The 14,849-nt window shown below is 46.9% G+C and overlaps 1 protein-coding gene across 2 annotated transcripts in view; it reads right to left on the reverse strand.

The window, feature by feature from the left end:
* Positions 1–5,644: 5,644 nt before the first annotated feature.
* Positions 5,645–14,849, reverse strand: part of CNOT9 (CCR4-NOT transcription complex subunit 9) — a 118,154-nt gene continuing 108,949 nt past the window's right edge. For both annotated transcript variants that reach the window (XM_029605053.1, XM_029605052.1), the window contains 2 exons: positions 12,755–12,846; positions 5,645–6,270 (listed from right to left, as the gene is read on the reverse strand). In XM_029605053.1, coding sequence (XP_029460913.1) covers positions 6,102–6,270; positions 12,755–12,846 — 261 coding nt within the window. In that variant the 3' untranslated portion in view covers positions 5,645–6,101. The remainder of the gene's footprint in view (positions 6,271–12,754; positions 12,847–14,849) is intronic.

Genomic DNA, 14,849 nt, shown 5'->3' on the forward strand with positions numbered 1-14,849 from the left:
CACTGAAAAAAATCGATGCGGGGATCGATGGCATTGACGGACCGCCGGGGGAGGGGTGTCGAAAAAGGCAGGATGGCCTGGAAGGGGGTACTGACGGTAATGATGGGGGCATTGACTGCACGAAGGTACCGAGGTATGAATTAGTCAGGGGGTAACCGTGGAAGTCCCTATCCCACTAGCGCTAATAACCAGGCAGAGGGTCACAGGAGGACACAAGCAGGCTATGTGGGGCTAACTGTAAAAACACAGGGAGAGGGAAGGCCGCAATTCGGTTGGTAGGCCGGGGAAACCGTAGTGAGGTGACAGGAACCGACCGAAAAACAGGGCATAGTACTCACCGAGCGTCGATTAAATGTACGCAAGGGGAGACCCGCACAGGGAAAAAGCATTTGTGAAGTAAAAGTTTAAGTGTTTCTGTGAGGAAAAGTTGTGAGAATTTCTCACAGAGCTCCTAACCGCTATGCTTACTGCAGAGCGGAAAAAAGAAGACTGAGGGGAGACACCTGTGGTCACAGGAATAATTGCAGGCTGAGCATGCTCAGTGCACTCAGTGTGCCAGCATCAGTCAAAGCTTTATAGAAACTTTGACAGAAAAGTTTTCCCGTAGCGGGGCTCCATCCTCTGACATCACCCATATGTGAGGACTACGATCCTGCTTGTCCTGTTAGAAAGATGTAAACCATCATGAGTATACTTCACAGCTGACCCCACCCCCCATGGAGTGATGCTGTAGGAGTATCCCAAAATCCATGGGGTAAGAGCCTTCTCATGTTTGCGTGAATGAAAGGAGGAATCTCACCTCTATTTCCTGTGATATAAGCCCGCTTTGCTTTTGAATGAGGAAGGCTGCACTGAGCTTTGAGCTCCTACTCTCCAGCTTTTCGTTGGGCCTTCCATCTTCCAGGCTCATTACTGCTGTGCCCTAGCAGCTGGATGAATCATTGTCTGGGTTCAGGCAGTGAATGCATATTCTTGATAGACCTCTGGTGCTCACAAATGCAAGCCTTTGAACTGCTGACAGTGGTCTTCTTGGCCTTGCATGTTTCCATTCTCTTTTTGTTCTTTTGTAGAGGGGCTGCTGAAGTAGGAGGTAAAAAACAAACCAACCCCCCCCCCCCCCCCAAAAAAAAAGATGCAACAAGATGAATAAGACCCAATGAGAGCCAAAAAAAAAAAAATTAAGACATACATCTATGTAGTAGCTTGGAAGAAAACAGAGGGGCTCATGAGGCAGTATTCACGGGTGCAGGAATTCCCGTGCATGCTTGGTTAAGTTTTTATTGACCTTTAAGAGCTGGGCCTGTGCTGGTGGCGTTGGATGATGTCTCCCATGCATAACGACTAATTCATGCTTGCTTGTTGACAGAGAACACTGAATTTCAGTGACCAGAACTGCACACAATTCACGTATCTCAAAAAGGATATAGCTACACTGGAGAAAAAATAAGGGGCATGGAACGGCTGCCCTATGAGGAAAGGCTAAAGAAGTTAGGGCTGTTCAGTTTGGAGAAGAGATGACTGTGGTGGGGCGGGGGGGGGGGAATATGATAGAAGTCTTCAAAATCATGAAAGGACTTAAACAATTTACATTAACTTGTTCATTTACTCTCTCATAACAGAAGAACCAGAGGGCACGCCCTAAAGTTAGCAAGCAGCTCATTTAAAACAAAACTGAAGAAAATTCTTTTTCACTCAGTGCATAGTTAAGCTCTGGAATTCATTGCCGGATGTGGTTACAGCAGTTAATGTAATTGGGTTTAAAAAAAGGTTTGGATAAGTTCCTAGAAGAAAAATCCATATACTGCTATTACGGTAATTAATTAGCAATAGTAGCTTTTGATGTATCTATGGGTACTTGCCAGTTACTTGTGACTTGGATTGGCCACTGTTGGAAACAGGATACTGGACTTGATGGATCCTTGGTCTGACCCAGTATGGCAATTTCTTATGTTCTTATGGAAGACATTTTCCTCTTTCAAGAATAAAGTTCAAGTTATTTCACAGAAAAGTCCTTGAACAATATTTCCAAAGTATACAAAAGTATCATTCGCATGCTAGTTAATTAACTCAACAGTATAGTAATCACCTCTCCAGAAGCAGCCAGGCATTGTAAATTAATTGGATCATGGGTTTATGCAGAACATCTAAGCCAGGGGTGGGCAATTCCAGTCCTCGAGGGCCACAAACCTGTCGAGGTTTTAGGATATCCTAATGAATATGCATGGCATAGATTTGCATACAACTGAGGCAGAGTGCATGCAAATCTCTCATATGCATATTCTTTAAGGATATCCTGAAAACCAGACTGGTTTGTGGCCCTCGAGGACCGGAATTGCCCACCCCTGATCTAAGCTAAACTTCTGTGTTACACTTTAGCAGTGCCAATGCTGCATGGCTGAAAAATCATTAGTTTATCTGCATTGTATTTTAGGCCTTCCCGCTCAGTATGAACATGTGCAAGGCTGTTAGAAGGTAGGTAAATGTGATTTCCTTTTATGCTTAAAAGGAGGCACACAAGCAATGACAGCACAGGGTGCCCACTGAAAGTAAACTGTTTCCAGAGTGCATATCTTTTTCATACTTGATCAATTCAAAATCTTTCTGTCCAGCCAGCATTTAAAATAACTCAAGAAGTTGATCTAATTCACTGGGAACAGCCCTTTTAGCAAGCAGATCAGAAATGACTTCACACTCCTGGGATTCCATTGGGCTATAGTGACTGTGTCATCACAAATGATATCACACACGTTGCATAAGTCAAATCACACCATTCTGTGTGAGATAGATTGTCACACTATCCCAAAGCAAGGCTGCTCCAGGACTTTCTGGGTATTTGCATAACAGCATCATTTTCATTAACACTGTGTGTGTATGGCTGCTTGCCATGTGCATTTTAGCAGTTCTGCACAGTACATAGTGTGTGGTTCCCTTAAAGCAGGGGTTTTTAATAATCTTTTCTTGGTCACTGCACTAGTTGAGAATCGGATGAAAATTATGGACTCCTTTCCCAAAAAAAGCATATATTTAAACTTTTTTTTTTTGCACCTCTTCCGTGGACCCCCAGATTAAGAACCCATTTTATTTAAGCAATTTATAGCCTGATAATCCACCACTTAAAGAATCCTAGCCTAGATAGAAAAGCATTCCTAAATTTGCACCTAGTAAAGGCAGCCTTGTAGACTTGGGGAAACCACTGCTTATCCCTGGTTAAGAGCAAGAAAGATTAGATGTATTCTTTGGATTCCTACTAGCTACTTATGACCAGGATTGGCCACTAGCAGAGACAAGATGCTGAGCTTGATGGACCTTTGGTCTGACCTAGTTGGCATTTATGTTAGCTTATACCGTCAAAGGTATGGGTACAATTAAGACAGGTTATACAAGCAGTGGTCTTGATCCATCTGATTTATTACCCAAGACTTCCAAAGAAAACTATCTAGACTCCATAATGGCACAAAATACTGTGGTCAGTTTGGTCATGGGGCATCAAAGGTGGGACAGGGCCACCTCCCCTCAAGATGATGCTGTGAATCATCTTTAAAGCATTAATCCTGTTGGGCCAGAATAACTATTAGAAAAATAGAAACATGACGGCAGAAAAAGATTATATATGGCCCATTTAGTCTGCCCATTCAACCAATTAATTTAGCATTATAATTCCCCATCACCTTCTTAGAGATCCAATGTATTTATCCCATGCTTTCTTGAATTCATATGCTGGTTTGTTTCCACCACTTCCACTGGGAGGATAATCCATGTATCTACCACCATCTCTGCAAAGAAATATTTTCTAAGATTACTCCTGAATCTACCCCTTTTAAACTCATTGCATGATCCTGTTCTAGAGCCTCCTTTCCGTTAAAAGAGGCTCATCTCCTGTGCATGAAAACCTTTAAGATACTTGAATGTCTATCATCACCTTTCCTCCCGGGTGTACATGTTTAGATCTTTAAATCTATCCCCCTATGCTTTAGAACAAAGACCACTGACCATGTTAGTAGCCCCCTCTGGACAGTCTCCATCCTGTTTATATCCTTTTGAAGTTACAGTGTCCAGAATTGTACTCAGTATTCCAAGTGAGGTCTTACCAGGGATCTATACAGGGGCAATATTACTTCCCTTTTTCTGCTGACCATTCCTCTCCCTATACAAGCCAAGTATTTTTTTTTTGGCTTTTACTGTTACTTTATCCACCTGTTTTGGCCACCTTAAGATCATCAGATACAATCACCCCAGATCCCACTCTTCCTTTGTACTTAGAAGAATATCACCTCCAATGCTGTACTTTTCTCTTGGGTTTTTGCATCCTAAATGCATTACTCTGCATTTTTTTTTTTAGCATTGAATTTTAGCTGCCAGATTTTAGATCATTCCGTGAGCTTCGCTAGATCCCACCTCATGTTTTCCACACCTTCCTGGCTGTTCACCCTATTACAGATTTTGGTATCATCAGCAGAAAGACAAAACTTCCAACAATCCTTTAGTTATGTTGCTTACAAAAATGTTGAAAAGTACCAGTTCAAGGACTGATTCTTGGGGCACACTGCTAGTAACAACCCTCCTTTTGAGGCCTCCCACTCAGCCAGTTTCTAACCCAGTCAGTCACTCTAGGCTCCATATCAAAGGCACACAATTTCTTTAGAAGCCTTCTGTGCAGAATTGTGCCAGAGACTTTACTGAAATCCAAGTACACCACATCAGTGCTCTCCTTTGATTCAACTCTCGTCACCCAATCAAATAAGTTTATCAGATTTGTCTGACAAGATTTACCTCTGGTAAAACTATGCTGCCTTGGATCTTGCAATCCATTGGATTCCAAAAATTGCACTATCCTCTGTTTTAGCAGCAATTCCATTAGTTTGTCACCAGAAGTCAAACTAACCAGTTTTCTTGATTTGTTCCAACAAGACTTAAGATTTGGCCAGAAAGCCTGTCTTAAGGACCTCCCATTAAAGCTCTTGAAATTGATAAAATGTAAAAAGGAGGTCCTTTACAGGTGCAATGCCACTGATCTAGAATGCTACACTGTTGGAACTGAGACTAAAATCTAATTATCAGTCTTTCTGTAAATGTCCAGATATACCTTTTTGCCCAGATTTAATCAAGTCAGTCCAGGATTCAGCTCTGATCTCAGCTAATTGGATCCCCAAAGATATGAAGAGGTCTTTTCGGGTCATTCGCTATAATTTTAATGCTGGAAGCAATGTTTTTATTGTTAGTGAATCATGACTTACTCTTATTACATTAGTTACCTGATTGTAATATGTGATTTATGTTCACAACCCTCAGAAAGGCAAACAAATTTTAAATGTAATTAAATTAATCCATGCCCTGGAGCCGTGAAGCATAAGGCCAAGTCCCTTCAGACATCAGGGCAACACATTAAGTTCTTTAATGTGCTTCCTGGAGCATATAAAAATATAAATCTTTCAAGCTATATTTTAACCTATACCTTCAACTCTCAAGGCCACAATGTATTGTGTTACCATGAAACATTGTCAAAGGTTCCTCAGGAGTATCTAACTAGTCACAGGAATTGTTTGATCCCCCCTCCCCCATAACCATTTTCTAAAACTGAGTTATAGCACCTATTGGCAAGACAGAGTAAGCAGCTCTTCCAAACTAAGAGAAACAGCAGGAAAAGTTCAAGACCAAATCAGCTTTATTAAACTTGCTTGTAAACAGTGCAAGAACTGAGCTGCCCCACAAACAAAAGCACCTGATCCCCAAGAAGCTCAGTAATACTTCCTCTTTAAAACTTCACTCCAAGGCGGAAGGAACAAAAAAAATTATGAAAAGCCACCAAGCAACTGTTAGTGTCCTTCAGTTAGATAAAGCAAATTCTCCATCAGTGCTCTTAGGCTGCAGTTTTATTATTTGCTGGTGAAGTATATTCCTCCCCCACCAGAGTGGTGGGTAATTGCTATCATTAATCACTGTGGTGCAGAGTCCCATCATTCAGAAGTGGAGGATCCTCATGGTTCCAGTACAGGACAGTCCATCTCACTTGCCCTTCTCTCTGCGGCCACTTCTCCAGCAGATCACCTGTGCCTGCTGCTCCATGAACCTGAGTTTCTGCCTCCCCAAACCCCACTGTGCAGTCACTGTGGAGGAAGGGGTATGCCCCTTGGGTCAGTCACCTGCCCCTCCTGCAGGTTCTTAACCAGCTGTGCCAGCCAGCGTTTGGTTGTGGTATCGTCTTTCAGAACCTGTGCAAATGTTGTGTCCTTGAGCTGATCAGGCAGGCACTGCCTCAGAGCTTCTCGTGCCCTGCATCAGAATAAAAACAAAACAAACAAACAAAAAAAGAAACAGTCTGAGGAGAAGCACCATAGTCAGAAGTCTCACTGCGTGTTAGAGGGGAGATGTTAACAGCAAAACTCTGTTCCTTTTTTTTTTTTTTTTAATTATTTGAGAATGCTTAATTGGTAAGCTTAATCACTGGCAAAATACATTTTTTGCCTTTTGGAATTTTCATTGGTGCCCTTGCTTAGTTGCTGTTGTTCTGTGTATGTTCCTTATAGGAAAATTAGTTCTTACCTGTTAATTTTCGTACTTGTAGTACCAGGATCAGTCCAGACTGCTGGGTTATGCCTCCCCTCCAGCAGATGGAGTCAGAGAGAAACTGAAAAGCACCTCCCACATAACCCGGGGTGCCACCTGCGATCCCTCAGTATTATTGAGATCAAAGCAGAATGAATGGCTGTTGCTACAATTTTTTATTTTTTTTATAGTGTATTATGCGCAAACACGCTTTATCAACCAGTGACTAGATCAAGTTAAAACCAAACCTGCTAAAAAGGTAGAACGTGCATGAACATGCAAGAACAACCACCTGACCTAAAGTGGTTCTGCAAAAATAAACAGACTTGCGTCACAACCTGTCAAGAGAATATGAACAGCTGACTGGACTCTCCTGTGTACGGGCGGGCGCCTGGACTGATCCTTGGTACTACAGGAACAAAAATTATCAGGTAAGAACTATTTTTCCTTTCCCTGTACGTACCCAGATCAGTCCAGACTGCTGGGATGTACCCAAGCTGCCCTAAATGGGGCGGGACCTGGAGAGTCCCGCGTGAAGCACACTACTGCCAAAGGAATCCACCTTCGGATCCCATACATCCAAATGGTAATGTTTAGTAAACGTGTGCAAGGATTTCCATGTGGCCGCCCGACAAATCTCTTGTGGCGAGACACATTGGCTTTCTGCCCATGATGCCGCTTGAGACCTAAGGGAATGCACCTTCAGGCCTTCTGGCACTGGGCGCCCGCGACATATGTAAGCAGAAGCAATAGTGTCCTTCAACCATCAGGCGATAGTCGTTTTAGAAGCCTTAGCCCCTTTCTTAGGACCGCTCCACAAAACGAAGAGGTGATCAGACAATCGAAACGGATTAGTAACCTCCAAGTATCGCAAGAGGACCCTACGGACATCTAATCTCCTCAGATTCTTATCCTCATCAGAAAATGCCGGTAACTCGACTGACTGGTTTACATGAAAAGCCGAGACTACCTTGGGCAGAAAGGAGGGTACTGTGCGAAGAGAAATACCCGAATCAGAAATACGCAAAAAAGGATCTCGACAGGACAAGGCTTGGAGCTCTGAAACCCGCCGAGCCGAACAGATAGCCACAAGAAATACCACTTTAAGCGTTAAGTCCTTAATTGTCGCTCGCTTAAAGGGCTCAAAAGGAGACCCGCAAAGGCAACGAAGCATCAAATTCAAACTCCAGGATGGACAAACCGCGCGCACTGGCGGTTTCAAGTGCTTGGCCCCCTTCAAAAACCATATTACATCTGGGTGTGCCGCAATGGAAAACTCATCAATCTTACCACGAAGGCTGCCCAAGACCGAGACTTGAACTCTGAGCGAACTGTAAGACAGACCCTTCCGTAAGCCGTCTTGTAAAAATGACAGGATGTGAATAGTGGCCCATCGCGGTGACAAGTTCAACCCGCGACACCAAGAATCAAAGACTTTCCATACCCAAACGTAGGTAATAGAAGTAGATGTTTTCCTGTCACGCAGAAGAGTAGAAATAACTGCCTCCGAGTATCCCTTTTTTCTTAACCGCCTCCTTTCATAAGCCAGGCCGCTAGACAGAATCGATTGGCCTGCTCTAAAAATACTGGACCCTGCCTTAGAAGGTTGGGCAGGTGATTGAAGCGTATCGGACCGTCCACCGCTAGATTGATCAGATCGGCGAACCACGGTCTTCGAGGCCACTCGGGAGCCACTAGAATCACCGGACCCTGGTGAGACTCTATGCGACGCAATATCTTCCCGATTAGTGGCCATGGAGGAAACACAAAGAAGAATGTGCGGCAGCCAAGGAAGAACCAGAGCATCCACTCCTTCGGACCCGTGGTCCCTTCTGCGACTGAAGAAGCGAGCTGCCTTTGCGTTCAGACGAGTCGCCATCAGGTCCAGGTGGGGGGTGTTCCCCCATTGTCTCGAGACCATTCGCATCGCTTCCTCCGACAGTTCCCATTCCCCGGGATCCAACTGCTGTCGGCTGAGGAAGTCCACCTGAAATTTGTCGACCCCGGCTATGTGAGACGCCGCAATCCGGTCCAGCTGACACTCTGCCCAGCTCATCAGTTTGCCAGCCTCGGACATGGGACGACTTTTGGTGCCTCCTTGTCTGTTTATGTAGGCCACCGTGGTCACACTGTCAGAGAGAATCCGTACTGCTTTGTCGCGTAACATTGGTAAGAAGTGTTGTAGAGCTAGTCGGACCGCCCTGGTCTCCAACCTGTTGATGGACCACTTCGCCTGCAACTGAGTCCAAAGACCCTGAGCCGACCTTGACCGGCACACTGCCCCCCAGCCGGAGAGGCTGGCATTGGTTGTTACAACTACCCATTGGGGGCTCTCGAGGTTCACCTCCCTCAGTAAGTGATTCGGAGTGAGCCACCAGTCCAGACTGGATCTGGCAGGTTCGAGCAGTGGCAAGGGGATCTGGTACTCTTCTGATTTGGGATCCCAACGAGACAGCAGTGCTCTCTGTAAAGGTCTCAGATGCGTGAAAGCCCAAGGAACTAGCTCCAGGGTAGATGCCATAAACCCAAGAACCTGTAAATAGTCCCACACCACTGAGGAGGGGAGCGACAGCAGTCTCCGCACCTGAGATATCAACCTGTCCATGCAATCGAGGGGTAACGAGACTTTGCCTACAAAAACGTATCGAACCGAGCCCCCAAGAACTCTATCACCTGGGTTGGGATCAACTGGCTCTTGGCATAATTGACAACCCAGCCCAGGGACCGCAGTCGACACACGACCAAACGAACCGCTGCCCTGCAGAATTCCTCCGATTTTGCTCGAATGAGCCAGTCGTCCAAGTAGGTATGTACTAGAATCCCTTCTCGTCGTAAGCTCGCCGCCACCACCACCAGCACACCTTGGTGAACACGTGGGGTGCAGTCACCAGCCCAAAGGGTAGGGCACAAAACTAATAGTGTTGTTCCATGATCATGAATCTCAGAAACCGCTGATGATGTTTTTGGATTCCTATGTGGAGATAAGCTTCCGTCAGGTCCAAAGAAGCCAAAAACTCGCCTTTGTGGACCTCCGCAATGACCGATCTCAACGTTTCCATACGAAAACGAGGCACCCGCAAAGCCTTGTTGACCTGTTTGAGGTCCAAAATAGGTCAAAGTTCCATCCTTCTTAGGTACCACGAAATAGAGTAACGACCGGTCCAGCGTTCTGATTGAGGAACTGGCACAATGGCTCCCAAAGCCTTCAACCGAGCTAGGGTCTGAAGGACCACCTGCTACTTCTGCAGAGGTCTGCAAGGAGACACCAGGAAGAGATTCCAGAGGGGACGAGCAAAATCCAAAGTGTAACCGTGACTTATATCTAGTACCCACTGATCTGAGGTAATTTTGACCCATTCCTCGTGAAACTGGGATAGCCAACCCCCGATCTTCGGTATGGAGGAATGGGTCGGCATCCCTTCATTGTGCTGGCTTGCTGTTTGTGAAGGCATGGGCCCCGGCACGCTGAGGCCGCCTGCCCCGAAAGGAATACAAGCACGACTGTGCTCTCGAAGCTGTTTGCCTAGGGGTATAGTTCGATGCACCCCTACCAGATCAGAAACTACGCTGCCTCCTAAAGCAGCCCCTGTAGCTACCCGGTGAGCGGGCCGCCCTGGGCTTGTCCTCTGGCAGCTTATACACCTTGTTGTCTCCCAAGGCCTTTATGAGTTGTTCCAGCTCATCACCAAACAACTTACCCCGAAAAGGGAAGGACCCCAGTTGAGATTTAGATGAGGCATCCACGGACCAGTTCCGGAGCCACAACAGACGCCGTGCGGACACCGCTGAAGACATATGCATGCCGAAGTACGTAGAAGATCATAAAGGGCATCTGCCGTATAGGCGACTGCTGATTCCATATGGGCCGCCTGTTCAGCCTCCCCCGGGGTCTTGCTGAACCCAACGTAGCAGAGCCCGCTGCATAAGGCTACTGCATACAGCGGCCCGTATCCCTAAGGCAGATACTTCAAAAATGCGCTTGAGCAACACTTCCAACTTCCTATCTTGAAGGTCTTTAAGCGCTGTGCCTCCCCCATCACCGGAATAGTAGTATGCTTGGCTATGGTCGTGACTGCAGAGTCCACTTTTGGAACTTTAAGGAGGTCAAGCGAATCATTAGGAAGTGGGTATAATTACTCCATGGCTCTAGTAACCCTCAAGGAGGCCTCCGGGGTCTCCCACTCACGGGATACAATCTGTGATAGCTTCGGGTGAAAGGGAAACATCTGCGGTGGAGTGCGGAGCCCCGCTAAAGCTGAATCCCCCGTAGATAAATCTGACGTTTCCTGAGACATAGGGAGTTCCAGCTCCTGAAGCACATGTAAGATCAAGGGATCCAGTTCTTCCCGTCGGAACAGACGGAGGACCTAGGGGTAATCCCCCTCCACCTGGGTGGCATTGTCCCCCTTATCGCCCATATCGTGGGTGAAAGAATCCTGAAACTCCAGATCCACCGGGGCCACTGGGTCAGGCAACCTATCCCCCCGAGGGAAAGGGAGGGAAGCAGGAATCCACCTTTCCCTGACCCCTGGAGTCCCTCGGGATCTTTGCTGAGCTAAGAGACTGGGAATCCCACTCAGTCTCCGCCTCCATATATGCTTCATGCAACAAGATAAATTTAGACTAAAATGGATGCTGTTGCTTTAAGGGCCCCCCCGGGGGATGAAACTGAGGAGGAGCTGTGTCGGCAGCCAAACCGCGTGGCCTGTGCGGCGGGCACAGTGGAGGAGGGAGATCCTCTCCCTCCTCAGAGCAATCAGCGTCCCCGTCCGAGGCAGAAAAAATGGCCGCCATTACCACGCTAATCGGGAGCAAGCCAGGCCTCTGCCCTTCAACATCGTGTGTGCCGTGTGATTTTTTTCACCGCGAAATTGCCACCCCCCCCCGCGTCGAATCTGGACGCTGCGAAGGCCCCTCGCCCCCAGGAAGTCACCGGGAGCAGAGGCGTTCGTGGGAGAGCTGGAGCCCCGGCTCTCCACAAGAGCTACACACCGTTCCCCTCGGCATGGTTGGCAGCTGGGTGGAAGGTCCACCCCCTCCGGAGGCCTGGGAGACTGCTGGCAGGTGCAGCTGAGGTAGGAGATTGTAACTAATAAAGAATCAAAATCACTCTCTTTTGTTGTACTTTTTAGTTTTTTGTTTTTTTTTAAAGTACTCAGCCCACGGGAGACGGCGCTGGGGGGGAAACCAGAGGAATTAAAGAATTTCTGAGGGAGGGGGAGAGTGACCGGCCCACCGGTAAGTCCTCCCCCTCTTCTCACCGGGCTATGGCTGTGAACACTCCGGGAACTGGCTGTAGGGCAATACCCTGCCTTGCCTGCCCCTGGCTGCTTCAGGAAAATTTATGAGAAAATCAGAAAACCATTACCCTGGGGTTTTTTTTTTTTTTTTTAAATGATCCAGTCAAAAGTTCTGAAAGCTGTTTTTTTGTATAAGAAATTCAAACCTGATGGGGCAAGGCCCCAGGAAAATTGAGATCAGGACCACAGGTTATGCCCCTCAATCTGCTGGAGTCAGAGAAAATACTGAGGGATCGCAGGTGGCACCCAGGGTTATGTGGGAGGTGCTTTTCAGTTTCTCTCCGACTCCATCTGCTGGAAGGGAGGCATAACCCAGCAGTCTGGATTTATCCTGGTACGTACAGGGAACTTGTCCTTGTGTGACTTTAAGTTCCGCTAAAGGGAAGGCATGCAATCACACTACAGGACATGAGACAAGGTACTGCAAGAAACGTGTAAAGAAAATGGAAACAAGTATGGAGCTGGCACTAAGCATTTCATATTTTGGGCAGGAAAATGCTTGCTCAGACTCCAAATGTCACTAACTTCCTGGGATTCACCTCATTCTGCAATACTGGATAGCAGGAGAGTGGGTGGATGCTGGAAATAACAATCACAACTAGACAGGAAAATAAAGTTCAGAAAATAAGTAGCTTTTTATTCAGCTAACCCACTAATGCTGTTTTAGAATCTGCAAAAATAAGAAAAAAAAAAAGTCCAACATCCCTAGTTTATTTTATTTGAAAAAGAGACTTTGTGTTGACTAGATTGAAAATATAAATCTCAGAATTTGCACACAAGTATTGAATTCATTTAATAAAAAGTGCCATACTGTATACAACTCGTTTAACTTGTTTTCTCACTTTTTGTACACATAATAAAATACAAGTATCATCAAGTTCAGTTTCCTCACATAAGCTTGTGCTACCTACCTTGGATTATCAGACAAACGGAGGTAACAGCGAACTACATGCTTCAGCAGCCTTGCTGATGGCTCCTTAGACAGCTGGAGTACCATCTTACCCTGTGAAAACAAAAAAAGGCAGTTGAATTGAACAGTTTCATCCCTTCAAACCCACTTGCACCCCCATTGCAGGCTTCCTAACACACAGGCAGATACAGTAAAGTGCGGCCACAGTTACCCTGCTTCTAACCCGCTTTCTACTCACAATTTGGCCGCGTTAGTCCAACCCGCGATTCACTATCCCTTTTAACCCATCCTTACCACTTCTTTAAATCAACGGGAAACCCTTTCCGCCCGCGGCACGTATATGAGATGTAAACGATCGGATTAGCTATTCCCTCCCATACAGTAACGTGCGCCCCAATTATCGCTTTTTTAACCTGCAGTTTTGCCGTGTGTTTAACCTGCTAACTTACCGCCTACCCTTACCCCTGCATTAGTGTGGAGCGTCAGGTCAGAGAGACGAAATTTCACGGGCAAACGACCCCCTCAACCCCCAGAACAAGAGCCAGGATCAGGCAAACTTTCCCCCAGCCCCCGCTCACCTGCCCTGGTCACGTCCATGGTGCCTGCCCAACCTAAAATCCAACGCGCCGGGAAAGCCACTCTTCAGATCACAACTAATCCCATCCCCCAGCTCCCGCTCACCTGCCCTGGCCGCGTCCATGGGTGCCGGTCTCCGGGGCAGCCCCAGTCTTCTCTGCCATCCTCCCGGGGGCAACTGGCGGCGAGAGTGAGAGCAGCCCGGGGCGGATCGCGAGGTGGCTTCCAGCAGCCCTTGCCGGCGAGTGTGCATGAACGTACGCTGTGACCTGAGCGCCCGGCTGGACGTCAGAGGTCACGGCGTGCACCCATTCACTGTTGCGGGCTGCTGGAAGCCGCCTCGCGATCTGCCCTGGGCTGCTCTTGCCGCCGGCTGCCCCCGGGAGGATGGGAGAGAAGACTGGGGCTGCCCCGGAGACCGGCACCCATGGACGCGGCCAGGGCAGGTGAGCGGGGGCTGGGATTAGTCGCGATCTGAAGAGTGGCTTTCCCGGTGCGTTGGATTTTAGGTTTTCTTTTGCTTAAAGTTGGGATCCACTTCCTGGTACCTGTCATTTCAAATGTCATTTGAAATGACAGGTACCACGCACCCAGGATACTGTATAGGCACTGTATAGCGCCTATATAGTAAAATGGATTGCGCTTCATGGACGCGGCTTGCATTTGGCATGCCATTTGAATACAGTATCGAGCGGTATGTGATCCAGACTGTGCGTGCGGCAAACGAGGGTGAGCCCGGCACTAACGCACCTCTTTCTACCGCACCTTACTGTATCGGCCTGACAATTGATATTATAGAGGATGTTGCCATTATAACCCTGCACCTCTAGAGACTATTCAGCAACGCATTGTGATGTCCTCATCTTTCCACAATCTAATGACCTGCTAATGGTAGTGGATTAAGAGCATGATTGCCCCAGTGGCACAGAGACTAGGGACTAAAGGAGCAGCAAATGCTGCAGATAGGAATTAAGTAGCAACAGCTGAGAGGTGGGACAATAGTGAGCAAGATAAAAAAAAAAAAAAAAAGGCTTAAATCTCCATAAGCAAAGTGAACCTAAGATGTGCAATGCTGGGTCAGAGCAAGATGCATAGTCCAGAAGCCTCTCTCAGACTTTGGGCAGTCCAAGTCAAAAGTGCCTGGCAGATCTCACTCCCTTGTTTAGTATTTGAAAGGATAAAAAACCATCCCCTATTTACCCATTATCCTTCCCATGATTTCTGTATCATATCCCTTCTGTGTCATCTTTTCTCCAAGCTGAAAGCAGGTTTGCTTACCACAAACTATTTTCTGCACATAGCAGAAGAATTAACTATTACATGTGCGTGATGTCATCCGGCAGCAGTGAACAGACTTCTCAGTTAGCAGAGCTTTTTTCTGAGCATGTGTAGAAATTCCCAATCAGGCATTGCTTCGTGAGCCCCCTCAGTCGATTTGAGAGCTAATTCTAGCTAAACAGTGAACTCTCCAGGGAGATGGGTGGGTATTTAGTATGTCTAATTCATTTGTTTAACGTTTT

The sequence above is a fragment of the Rhinatrema bivittatum genome, chromosome 6, assembly GCF_901001135.1.
Source record: "Rhinatrema bivittatum chromosome 6, aRhiBiv1.1, whole genome shotgun sequence".
Taxonomy (NCBI): domain Eukaryota; kingdom Metazoa; phylum Chordata; class Amphibia; order Gymnophiona; family Rhinatrematidae; genus Rhinatrema; species Rhinatrema bivittatum.